General features: G+C 34.4%; 1 protein-coding gene across 1 annotated transcript in view; it reads right to left on the bottom strand.

Annotated features, from left to right (window-relative positions):
• ME1 (malic enzyme 1) overlaps nucleotides 1–12,673 on the bottom strand; it is a 258,710-nt gene that overhangs the window by 45,786 nt on the left and 200,251 nt on the right. The window contains exon 7 of the mRNA XM_020969928.2: nucleotides 2,049–2,158. Coding sequence (XP_020825587.1) covers nucleotides 2,049–2,158 — 110 coding nt within the window. The remainder of the gene's footprint in view (nucleotides 1–2,048; nucleotides 2,159–12,673) is intronic.

The following is a 12,673-nucleotide window of genomic DNA, read 5'->3' as shown; positions in this document are numbered from 1 at the left end:
CCTTCCTTCTTTATTATTGCAAACAGTTTACATATTATGTGAATTCACTGCTTTTTGAACATTTTATAGAAATCACTTGTGAATCTATCTGGTCCTAGAACTTTTTTCTTTGGGGATTATTTTATGGCTTTTACATTTTTTCACTGATACTGGGTTATTTAATTAATCTATTTCTGATTTTGTTAATTTGTGTATTTTATATTTTTTAAGTATTAATCTATTTTAAGTTATCAGTTTTGCAAGCATATTACTGGGCAAAGAGTTTCTAATAATTTCCATGATTTCCTTTTCAACTGTTATAAGTAGTTTCTCATTTTTGATACAATTTGGTTTTCCTTTTTTTTTTTTTAAAAAGTTTCTAGTTTCATGATTTTAGCTCTTAATCATGTTAGTCTGCTTTTTAATATTCATAATTTTTACTTTCATAGGATTTTTATTATTCAAGTCTTTTTAAATTACATGCCAATCAATTTTTTCTTCTTCTGTTGATAAAAACACTGAAATACAGATTTCTTCTCAGAACAGCTTAAGTTGTAACCCATAAGTTTTAGTGTGCTGCTTTACTGTCATTTCTTTGATGAAATTTATATTATTTCTATAATTCATTCTTTGACCCTTTAATTCTCTATAATCTTATGTATCTCCAATTACTTTTAAATTCTTTCTTTTGGGGGGCTTTATTAAATACATTTTTTCTGCATTATGATTAGTAAATGATGCATTTAGTATTCCTACAAATTTCTGGTAAGGTCTTTACGTCCACATATATGGTCAATTTTTGTAAAAGTGTCATGTGCTGCTAAAAAAATATGTAAATTATTTACTAGTCTCACTCGGTAAGTATTAGAAATTATCGCAATTTCACTTACAATCTCCTGAAATATGGTATTGACTTTTTTTCTGATCACAAATTTTAGAGTCAGAAAATTGGAAAGGAGTTGTTTTTGACATTTCTTACTATGTTGTTGAGTCACTGTTTTCTGTGCTGCCCATTTTAATTTTCTGGGCATTCAGATCTTGAGTGAGATTTTCCTAAGATGTCAATATGCTTTGACCATTCTTTCCTCCCTGGAATGGTTGTTCTATTCTCAGGGCTGGTTCACTTCAGTACTGAAGAAACTCTTTGCCTTCCTGTTCACTCACACATCTCCCTACTGCAGCAGTTTTTCTTCTCTCTGGCTCTTCTAGGTTCTAGTGATTTCTGTCACCCATTCAATCCTAACCTTCCAAGAACAGTAGAACTTTAGGCCTTGGTGTCATCACTTAATATAGAAGGAGTTAGAAACACAAAATGCTAGAACTGAAATGCAAATTCCCTGAAGAAAGGAACAATTTCCTTTTTGCCTTAGTATCTTTGTTGATTATCATAGTACCTTGCACACACTAAGCGAATGTTTGTTATTTTGAAATTAATTGAAAGTGGGGGAACACTGTATTTTTTTAGGGATCACATAAGAAGGGGCAAGAGGAAGTTGTAGACATCCAGCAGGGTGCCTTCTTCTAGGGTAGAGATAAGATATGCAAGTTTGCTGTGGATATTCAGTTTGGGAGAAGAAGGAAAATGTGGTACAGGGCCTTGGAAGATAACTGTGGTGAAAATGTGGTGTAGAAATGACAAAGATGGTTGAATGTATATTGCGTATTATTCTAAAACATGTTTGAAGTCAGGTTTTCACATGATGAATTTTTTTGTTCTTCAAAGACTCCGGGCATCAGTTCTCTATCTGTGAAATGAGGGGATGGACTAGACAATCTTTAAAGTTGTTTCTAGTCCTAACACTCTCCAATTATATAGACTTTTTCTTTCTAGAATCACTAGAGACGATAGAAAAAATGGTATTGAGGTTGAACTAGATGGCCGCTGAAGTTCATTCAAGCGCTCAATCTTTGATCCTAAAAATCTAATTATTCATTCCTCAACTATGGAATGTTGGTGCATTATGTTGCCACAAAGTATTTTTTGGGTATGTCAGTTTGCATAAAATTAATAAGCTAATTGGAGCACATTTTTGTTGCCTTCAATACAATGGGGACAGAAATTTTATTACCTTGAATGTCATCATTGAATGTGCAATATTTGTTTCGGTACTTCTCCAAGAGACGGAATGCATTTGCATTGGCAAAATCCTCAAACTGAATAAGACAATTCATTCCAAACCTATGGAGATTAAAAAAAATAATAATTTAAAAAAGATATGCTAACTCTTAAAATAAACCTTTCAAATTAAATCTGTAGAATAAACAAAAATATTTTCATTGTAAATTAAGAAATTACTTGGAACAACAAAATTTGATTGATCACCCCAGTACCCAGTGTGCTACATATAGAAGTAGCAAATAGGATCAGAACTGACACAGAAGAAATCTCTACTAGAAGTGATACAATCTTCATAAGACTGATTTCAAGGTATCTCACAGAAAGAACAAGTACAAAAGAATGGAAAAGATCTTAGCAAATAAGACAAGCAAGGAGGTATCAGTAACTATCAAACCATGTCTTCTCATTGCAAAAAAACCTATGAGAAACGGCTCGTTATGTATCAAAATCACTTTTGATGCAAATGTGACTAAAGATAAGCAGGTTTCACAAATAATATTTCTTTAAAAAATTTTGATTTATTAGTGCCTTTAAAAATTTCTTTTTCTAGATATATTGCACCATACTCAACCCCTGCTGAAATGAACCCACCCTTGTAACATCAAGTCAAGTAATACCAACAATAGCAGTTACCCCAAGTAACAATATATACAGCATTTTTTTCCTCAGAGTCCCCTCCCCATTGGTTGAGAAGAGGTTCTGCTCTCCAACTTTATGCCTATGACTCTCATATCTATAAACTCCCCTCTAGTGTCTTTCTTCCTTCTAATCCTAAATCATCAACTGTTTATTTTTCATTCTGACTGGATGTCCAGTAGGCATTTCAAATGCAACATGTCTATGAAAGAATTTATCACCTTCCCCCTCAAACTCATCCTCTTCTGGGCTTCCTTATCAGACTGTAAAATATACCATCATCTTTCTAAACATCCAAGTTCAAAGCCTTTGGGTCATCCTCAATTCTTCACTGACTTTCTTACCCCACACAACCAAATCAGTAGCTAGTTCCTGTCATGTTTATCTCCATATTTTTCATATACATTCCTTCCTCTTCAATCACACTATTATTACCTTGGTTCAGGTCTACCTATCCTGTGCCTTGACTGGACAATTGCAACAGGCCCCATTTTATTCTCCGTTAACCTCAAGCCTCTCTCTTCACACAGATGAGAAAGTGATTTTCGTAATACACAAGTCTGATTGTGTCACTTCCCTACTCAATAAACCCCAGTGGATCAAATGTAGACTGTTGGGCTTTTAAATACCCGGATAATCTGGCTCTTTCTACCTTTCCAATTTTCTTACACATCACTTCCTTCCACACAACACACTACACAATCTAATCACATTGCCAACTTGGTGTTCTGCACATAGGATTTTCCATCTCCATTCTCCATGCCTAGAATGCTTTTTGCTTCTGCCTCTTACAATCCCTAGTTTCCTTCAAGAGTCACCTTAAGCACTACCTTCTACATGAAGCTTTTCAAAAATTTCTCGGATGCTTTTCCCCTCTCAAAAAACACAACAAACAAAAAAAACCCACACAACCGAAAAAACTTACTACTTATTGCTTATATAATTATATATGTAAATATTATCTGCCCTGATAGAATGTAAGCTCCCTGAGGATAGAGACTGCTTTACTTTTGTCTTTGAATCCCCCATCACAGTGCCTGACACATAAAAAAATACTTAATAAATGCCTATTGACTAATTAATCCTCCAAGACAATTTAGTGGTTCTTCAGTTACTGAGAATTCATCTTTCTTTTAGTAAGCTCTTCATTTACATTGCAGTCATACTGTTCTCATGCTTCTACTTATTTCATCCCTTGGTTTCCAGTTCTTTGTGATCACAAAAACTGCTAAGTTTTTTTTAGCTTTATATTTGATGATATTATAAGAAAAAGATACATTTAACCCTGATTTCATAAAATGAGCTGGGGGTCTAAAGAAAAATCTGAAGATAAAAATTATCTAAGTTTCAGTGTTGCAATAACCACATTTTTACATCTGAAGTAACAGTGGTACATAATTTCATCTAAATAAAATAGAGGAGACTCATCTACTAGATGACAGTATCCTGCCCAGAACACACATTTTTGATTTGGAAATATTTTGGAAAAAAAGTGGGGAAAAAAGCCATTTATTTGCTGCCTTAGAAGACTGTGTGATTGCTAGGAATATTGAAGTATTTCCTCTCTGGCCTTTCGCAATTTGCTTACCATATCTTTGCAATCTATTGCACATTCCTAAAGAATCCTATTTTGTTTTCTATGCCCTCCTTATAACAATACCTGTTTCTTCTACCACCAATATATGGAGGATGAATCAATGAGTTAACTGCTAACTGGACAAGGATTTTTAACAGCCAGACATACAAATTATGATGAAAACTAACACATATTATTTGGGCAGACGTTGGCCTTACGGGTGACGTGATAAACAAAAGCATGTCATATTTTTACACACATGTACATATGTATACTCACATCTAAGTATAAACACATGTTTAATTATTGTGAATTTGTCACTGTAGAAATTATAATTTCATAGAAACATTAAAATTAATTGAAGATAATTTGTAGCTGTAATTATAAATTACGATGCAATTATGCAGAAGTAGCAAGGTGGCACAATGGACAGGGTGCTGGGTCTGGAGTCATATAACAAATAACTTTTAAAATGCAGATGTACTTATAAGAATTATGTCAATTATTCATGCTAGCAAGCCACAATTATGTCTAAGACTTTAAAAATCTATAATTTATTATCTGAGAAATTCCAGTAAGCCTTAGAATGGATGGGAGTTCATAAGAAGTATTAAGACAGTGTAAATTTGTTTAATATTAACATTTATTTTGGAAATAATGAGGATTAAGAAGATATTTGAGCTAGTTAGCTTAATCCTCAGGTCTAATATGAAATGGAATAGTTCATTCTTTCCCTAATTGTTTTTGTTTTATATCCTCTATTAAATTTTGTCACCTTTCTTAATACTTTTTATTTGAATTCTCCCTTTAATTCTTAACAACTTAGCAGCAATTAGTTGCAACCTCCAATATACTCTTGACAGGGTATCCATTATAATTCATAAGTCTGAGCAAACCAGACTAAAGTTAAACAAAAAACCTGATAAAGTAGAACTGGTGTAACTATGACATTTTAATTAGGAGATTGCTAACACCACCATGTATGATAGCCAAAACTAAGTACTATATTTTCATACTAGTATTCAAATCACTTGAACAATGCTTTAACTTTTTTTAAAAAATAGTATCAGTAGTCAAATTCCATACAATAAAATTAAACAAACACTATGGAATGTTTATCCTTTATAATAGTCCATATTTTGGCTAGGGTAGATATAAACAGCTAGCAACATTGCTAGGATATATTTGGGGAGTTTAAACAGCTAGCAACATTGCTAGGATATATTTGGGGAGTTTTACAACTGCTATTAAATATTTTTAGGAATTATCTCTAACGCATTATTGAACAATATAGTACATTGATTAAAACACACTGGGATGAGTCATGGGAACAGAGTGGCATGTTAGGACCTACAGAAGGCTGGATCCCCCCCAAAAAAACACTCAGTAGAGTATTAAAAATGTAAGAAGGAAGAACGAAAAAGAAAATCAAAGACAAACAGCGATAACCTCTTCTATTCACTCTAATACTGTAATGAATAATACACACACACAACTTAAAATAATAATAACAGCTAACGTTTATTTAGTGCTTACCATATAATAGGCAGCTGGAGGTGCAGGGAAAATAGCACACCAGGCCTGGAATCAGGAAGACCTGAGTTCAAATTTGGCTACAGATACTTACTAGCTGTGTGACTCTGGGCAAGTCGCTTAACCCTATTTGCCTCAGTTTTCTCATCTGTAAAATGAGCTAGAAAAGGATATGGCAAACCACTCCAGTATGTTTGCCATGAAAACCCCAAATGGGGTCACAAAGAGTAGGACACAACAGAAATGACAGAACAACAACATCAACAAATGTAACAGGCACTTTACAATAATTATCTCTTTGATCATCACTACAACCCTAGGAAATGACTATATTGTCCCCATTTTATAGCTGAGAAAACTGGAGCAAAGAGAGATTAAGTGACTTGTACCCAGCTAGTAAATGTCTGAGGCCATATTTGAACTCAGGTCTTCCTGACTCCAGAGGTTCCATTTACTGTGCAACCTAGCTGTCCAGAATCCTGTGGAAACTCTATGCACAGACAATCTAGGGCAGGGAGAAGGCAAAATGTGAAATAGTGCAAACTCAGAGCAGGAGATAGGGCCAGACCACTGCACTGGCAGGCAGTGAAGCATAGTACCCAGGCAGCACCCCTCAAGGAATGGCAGTGCTAGCCCTAGCAAGCCCATAGCCCAACCTATAGCAAAAGCACAGCTGGAGAAAGGTTTGTGGGAGTATGTGGGAAGCAAAGACCCAGAAGCCTAGCAGGAAGCCTGCTACCAGTAGAAACAATACTTTGTTGGGCCATGTCAAATGCATAATAACGGATGGGGCTAATGCCTGGACTGGGACAGTAAGGTAGGAGAAAAAGAAGGGACCAGGGCCAAAACCTGAATCAAACAACCATGGTACTGAGACAGAACCCAGGAATTCACACAAAGACAATGCCTAGTCTTAGCTACTGCATCTTGGACTCTAGAAGAGCCTGCCCATGCCACCAAAGCATGGAGGATGGAGTGGAGTCTGATCCAAGCACAAAGCCCAATTTAGAAACTGAGGCTTAGAGACAAGACTAAACAGAAAAAGTTGTTTAACATATTGAAGAAATACTATGAGCTTGAAAGAAATCTAAAATGTCAACCAAGAAAAAGAGAGTAACTTCACAAGTCCACGTACAGCTTTGGTGGAAGGATGTCCTGGCCACAATAACTACAAGAATTCCTCAAAGAAAATAAAGCAAAAGGTACAACAAAATATAACGTTAAATGAAATGATAATGAATGATGACTAAATAACAAGGAAAATTCATAGCTTAGATCAGATGGCAGTAAATCTTACCCAAGAATTTAACTCCCTGAAATTTAGGATGGGCCAAACAGAAAGCATTGACTCCAAAAAACAGAAAGAATATTAAAACATAATCAAAGCGTTGAAAAAACTGAAGAGAATGTAAAGTATTATTAAAAAAAAGAATTATGAAAACAGGTCAAGGAGAAATAATCAAAGAAATATTTGGTTACCTGAAATTTATGACCAAAAATAATCCTGGATACCATATTTCAAGGAATCATAAACAAAACAGAACCAGAGGACAAAGTGAAATAAAAATAAAAAGAATCCACCAATCAACTCCTGAAAGGATATCCCATGATGAAAGCCCCCCGGGAATATCATAGCCAAAATCCAGGACTTCTTAGTTAAAGAAAAAATACTGCAAACAGTCTAAAAGAAAGAGTTAAAGAATCATGGAGCCATAGTCATGACTCCACAGGATTTAGCAGCTCCACTATAAAGGAGAGAGAAGCCTGAAATTATTCTGGAGGTTGGCAAACTACTTTACTTAAATAAGGTACAATTTTTTTAAAAAATAAAATAAAAATGCAAAAAACATTCTTGGCTTATTGGCCTGTACAAAAACAGACAGTGGCCTGTATTTGGCCCACAAGAGGTAGTTTGTCACTTCCTGGCAAACCCCTTGCCTCCAAAGGCAAAAGATAAAGGTTTACAACCAAGAATAAACCTATTTGGCAAAATTGAGTACAATCCCATTGGAGAAAAGTGGTTCTTTAATGAAAAAGGACTTTCAAGAATTTCGCAGAAAAAGGCCACTGAGTGGAAACTAAAATGTAAATGCTGGAGTCACAATAAACACAGAAAAGTAAATATATCTAATTACATGAAAAGGACTATATTCTGATGAATTGTTTCCATTATAAACGGGGGAGAGGGGTCCTCTCAAACTCTAATATGTTCAAGGGTCATAGAGGAAGTTAAACAAGAAGAGGAGAGTACTTAAAGGTCGTTTTGTTATGCTCTAATGGTTTTAGTAGAAGAAGAAATAGAAGGAAAAGGGAATATATTGAGGAGGAAAGGGAATTTCCTATCTTATATCAATACATGAGATTAAGAATCTCCAAACATAGAAGACATTGTAGGCAGTAGGGGAAGTCCCAGTCCCAGGAACTCATTTTCATCTTAAGTGGACACACCTTTAACTCATACATACAAACTTACACAATAAGAGTTTGGTGTAAAAATGCCTTATATTATACAGGGTGGGGAAAGGGAGAGTAAAGTTTCTGAGGAAGGGCAGTCAAAAGGAAAACAAATTTGAACATTAAAAAATGGAATATGAAGGAGTTTTAAAGGAAACTAAGGCAAAAAACTGTGATCTCTTATCCCAGTAGCTGGAGTCTTTGGATTTATCAAATAATAGATAGATATAGTAACTGACCATTGTGTCTTGCATACCTAACCTATTCCACTGATCCACCACTCTAGTTCTTAGCCAAATAGTTTTGAGGATTGCTGCTTTATAATACAATGTAAGATCAGATACAGCTAGGCCCATCTTCCCTTGCATTTGTTTTCATTAGTTCCTTTGACATTCTGGACTTTGTGTTCTTCCAGATGAATTTTGTTATTGTTTTCTCTAGCTCTATAAAATAAATTTTTGGTAGTTTGATTGGTATGGTTCTGAACAAGTAAATTAATTTAGGTAGAATTGTCATTTTTATTATATTAGCTTGGCCTACCCATGAGCAATTGATATTTTTCCAATTATTTAGATCTGACTTTATTTGTGTGAAAAGTGTTTTGTACTTGGGTTCATATAGTTCCTGGTTTTGTTTTGGCAGGCAGACTCAAATATTTTATAGTGTCTACAGTAATTTTAAATGGCATTTCTCTTTCTAACTCTTGCTGCTGGGCTTCGGTTAGCAATAAATAGAAATGCTGATGATTTGTGTGGGTTTGGGAAAACTGAAAAAACACATGGCAGAAACTGGGCATAGCCCATGTTCTTACACCCTATACCAAGATAAAGTCAAAATGGATGGATACATGATTTAGATATAATGACTGATACTATAAGCAAACTAGAAGAGTCACGGAATAGTTTACCTTTCAGATCTATGGAGAAGGGAAGAATTTATGACCAAACAAGTGATAGAGAACATTATGAAATGCAAAATGGACAATTTTGATTACATTAAAAAGTTTCTGCACAAATAAAGTCAATGCATCCAAGATTAGGAAGGAAGCAGAAAACTGGGAAAGAATTTTTATAACCAGTGTCTCTTACAAAGACCTCATTCCTAAAATATATAGAGAACTGAGTCAAATTTATAAGACTACAAGTCATTCACCAATTGAGAAATGGTCAAAAGATATGAACAGGCAGTTCTCAGAGGAAGAAACCAAAACTATCTATAATCATATGAAAAAAATGTTCTAAATCACTATTGATTAGAGAAATGCAAATCAAAACAACTCTGAGGTACCACACATCACACCTATCAGATTGGCTAAAATGACAAAACAGGACAATGATAAATGCTGGAGAAGATGTGGGGAAATTGGAACACTAGTGCATTGCTGGTAGAACTGTGAAATTATCCAACCATTTTGGACAGCAATTTGCAACTATGTCCAAAGGGTTATAGAACTGTGCATAACCTTTGACCCAACAATACCCACATGTACAAAAATATTTATAGCAAGCTCTTTTTGTAGTGGCAAAGAATTGGAAATTGAGGGGATGTCCACCAATTGGGGAATGGCTGAACAAGTTGTGGTATATGAATGTAATGGAATACTAATGTGCTATGAGAAATGATGAGCAGGTAGACTTCAAAAAAACCTGGAAAGACTTGTATAGACTGATGCTGAGTGAAGTGAGCAGAACAAGGAGAACACTGTACACAGTAACAGCCACCTTGTGTGATGACTAACGTTCACAGACTTAGCTCTTCTCAGCAATGCAAAGATCTAAGCCATCTCCAGAAGTCTCATGATAGAAAATGCTATCCACATCCAGAGAATGAACTATGGAGTCTGAATGCAGATGGAAGCATATTATTTGTTCTCCTATTCCTTTGTTGTTTTGTTTTATTGCTTCATTCTTGTGGTTTCTCTCATTACTTCTAATTGTTCTTTACATCATGACTAATGGGAAAATATGCTTAACATGAATGTATATGTAGAGTCACTATCAGACTGTATGCCATCTTGAGGGAAGAAGTGGGAGAGAAAAATTAAAACTCAAAATCTTAGGGAAGCAAATGTTAAAAACTAAAAATAAATAAATAAAATAAAAACCTGTGATCAAGGTAGGGCAAAGGGCAGGCTTTTAATTTTAGATCATTAGTGTTAAATTCCTCTTTACCCATCTTCTTTGCAAAGAAGGGGATGGAGAGTTAAAGACAGAAAAAATTACAAGAAGGAAGGATGGAGGAAAATATACAATTTGCAGTCATAACCATGGAAGTAAATGGGATGAAGTCATCCATAAAATGGAAGAAGATAGCAGCACAGATTAAAAAGCAGAACTCATCAAGGGCACATGCCTTTTTTAACCTACACTAAAACAAAAAACCCAATACATCTGAACAAAGCACAACTGAGTCTTTAATAGTGACTTGCTCAGTGAGTATAGGAAAATCCTAAGGAAAAATCAGTACAGTTTTTTTTTTTAGCAGTGATTTAAAGTGAGTGAAGTGTCCAATTTAGGACATGATGTAGATGGAATTAGGACAGAAATGGATTACAGTATTTAAAGCAGAGAGGGATCCCAGAAATTATCCAGTCTAAGCCATCAACCTTACTTGTGAGGAAACTGAGGGTTAGAGAGGCCTGCCCAAGGTCAACAGTTATCAAATAGCAGAGAAAGGATGTATAGTTTCAAATCAATATTTTACTCTTATATCTACAGTACAAAAATCTCCTCAGATACAATGATATCTCTAATAGTCAAAGAAAAGCTCATTTCTCTTAAGTATACTTTAATTATGAAGGCAATAAAATATACTTGCATATTTTAGAAATATTTTGGATAAGAACTGAACACAAAATTAACCAAAATACCCAACCTCCTCATTACATTGGAGTTGTTACTAGGGAAAAAGAAACATACTAAAGGCAGTAACTTTTAAACTTAACACTGTAAAACGAAATTGTGATGTTCCTAAATGTTTATCTCGGTGCCAAGATTAAGTTCAACACAAAAGCCTGTCTACACAATTAGAGTCTGAACACTGGTATTCATTATAGAAAAGCTGATGGATGCAATTGCAACTTAAGGGTTATCTGAACTGAGGAAGAGATAAGCATTCCATTAGAAACTGCTGTCTCTGTTTAAATAACATGTCATGATGGGTTACAACTTGAGGGTTATCTAAATTGAGAAAAGATAAACACTGCATTTGAAATTATTGTTTTTGTTTAAATAACATGTCATGGAGAATAGAAAGATGACCTCTGAGTCAGAAAGACTTTCATTCAAATCTTGCCTCATACACACTGGCTATGTGTCCCTGAGCTAGTTATATAATTTACCAGTGACTCAGGCAACTTTCTAAGATGTCAAGTTGCTGAACTGGTACCCAGATACACTAGAAGTAGTTTCCTTGCTAGGAAATCACAGATCTGGTCCGTTCTTCTACACCTTAAAAAAAAAAAACCCAAACACTCTACGCCCTTTATTGTTATAAAATATAAATTATTTCTGTACAGTGAACTTTTAAAATTATTTTTTACTTAGCCCTAAAATGACCAAATATTATGAACAATTAAAAAATAAAAATCTTTACTTATTTATGTTTACATTCGTTATCATTTCGTGCATGCTATATTTGAAACAGGCCTTTCATATACACAAATAGCATAACTGGAAAGGTAATTAGAGCATGGGCTATGGCAACATACACCTGTACTCTCTAAAAAGTCTTACTGTAAGAAGAACAGATGGCAATATCTCAACTTCAAGCATTGATGGCTTTCACCTTGTTTATAAAAAAAAAGTCTAGGGCCAAATAATTTATTGCATATGTAAAGGAGAATGTTTGTAAAGGAAACTTTTATAGGGTATTTTTATCCCAAATAGTATTAAATAGCAACTACATCTAGTAAAATATGTTGTTTTGTGATTTCATCAAAATTTCTGAAAATTTTAATTGGTTCTAGAAGAGAGGGTCTTTACTCTGCTTATGTCATGAACCTTTCTGGCAGCCTATGGACCCCCTTTTCAGAATAAAATTTTTCAACACGTGAAATAAAATACTTGGGATTACAAAGGAAACCAACTATAGTGAAAGAGTTAACAGATTCCAGGTTAAGAGCCCCTGTTCTAGAGATTTTGTTAAAGAATGACTGGGACTAGACTTTACTCAAACATACTTTCAAGAAGTTGCTATATATGTTGGAAATAAAATTTTAATTACTTCTATCAAAGTCCAGAAGCTTACTATTCTGGACTTTGATAGAAGTAAAACCTAAAGACTTACTGAAATACATTTTAAAATAGTCTGGATAAGTCATTGTATAACTAACTATTCTGAAATGATCACTCTGACTAAAAGCATTTAACTCCTAC

This window comes from Phascolarctos cinereus, unplaced genomic scaffold (assembly GCF_003287225.1).
Source record: "Phascolarctos cinereus isolate Bilbo 61053 unplaced genomic scaffold, phaCin_HiC Scaffold_5;HRSCAF=322, whole genome shotgun sequence".
In the NCBI taxonomy this organism is placed as follows: domain Eukaryota; kingdom Metazoa; phylum Chordata; class Mammalia; order Diprotodontia; family Phascolarctidae; genus Phascolarctos; species Phascolarctos cinereus.
The sequence above is the reverse complement of the archived record's forward strand: the minus strand, read 5'-3'. Positions and strand labels throughout refer to the sequence as shown.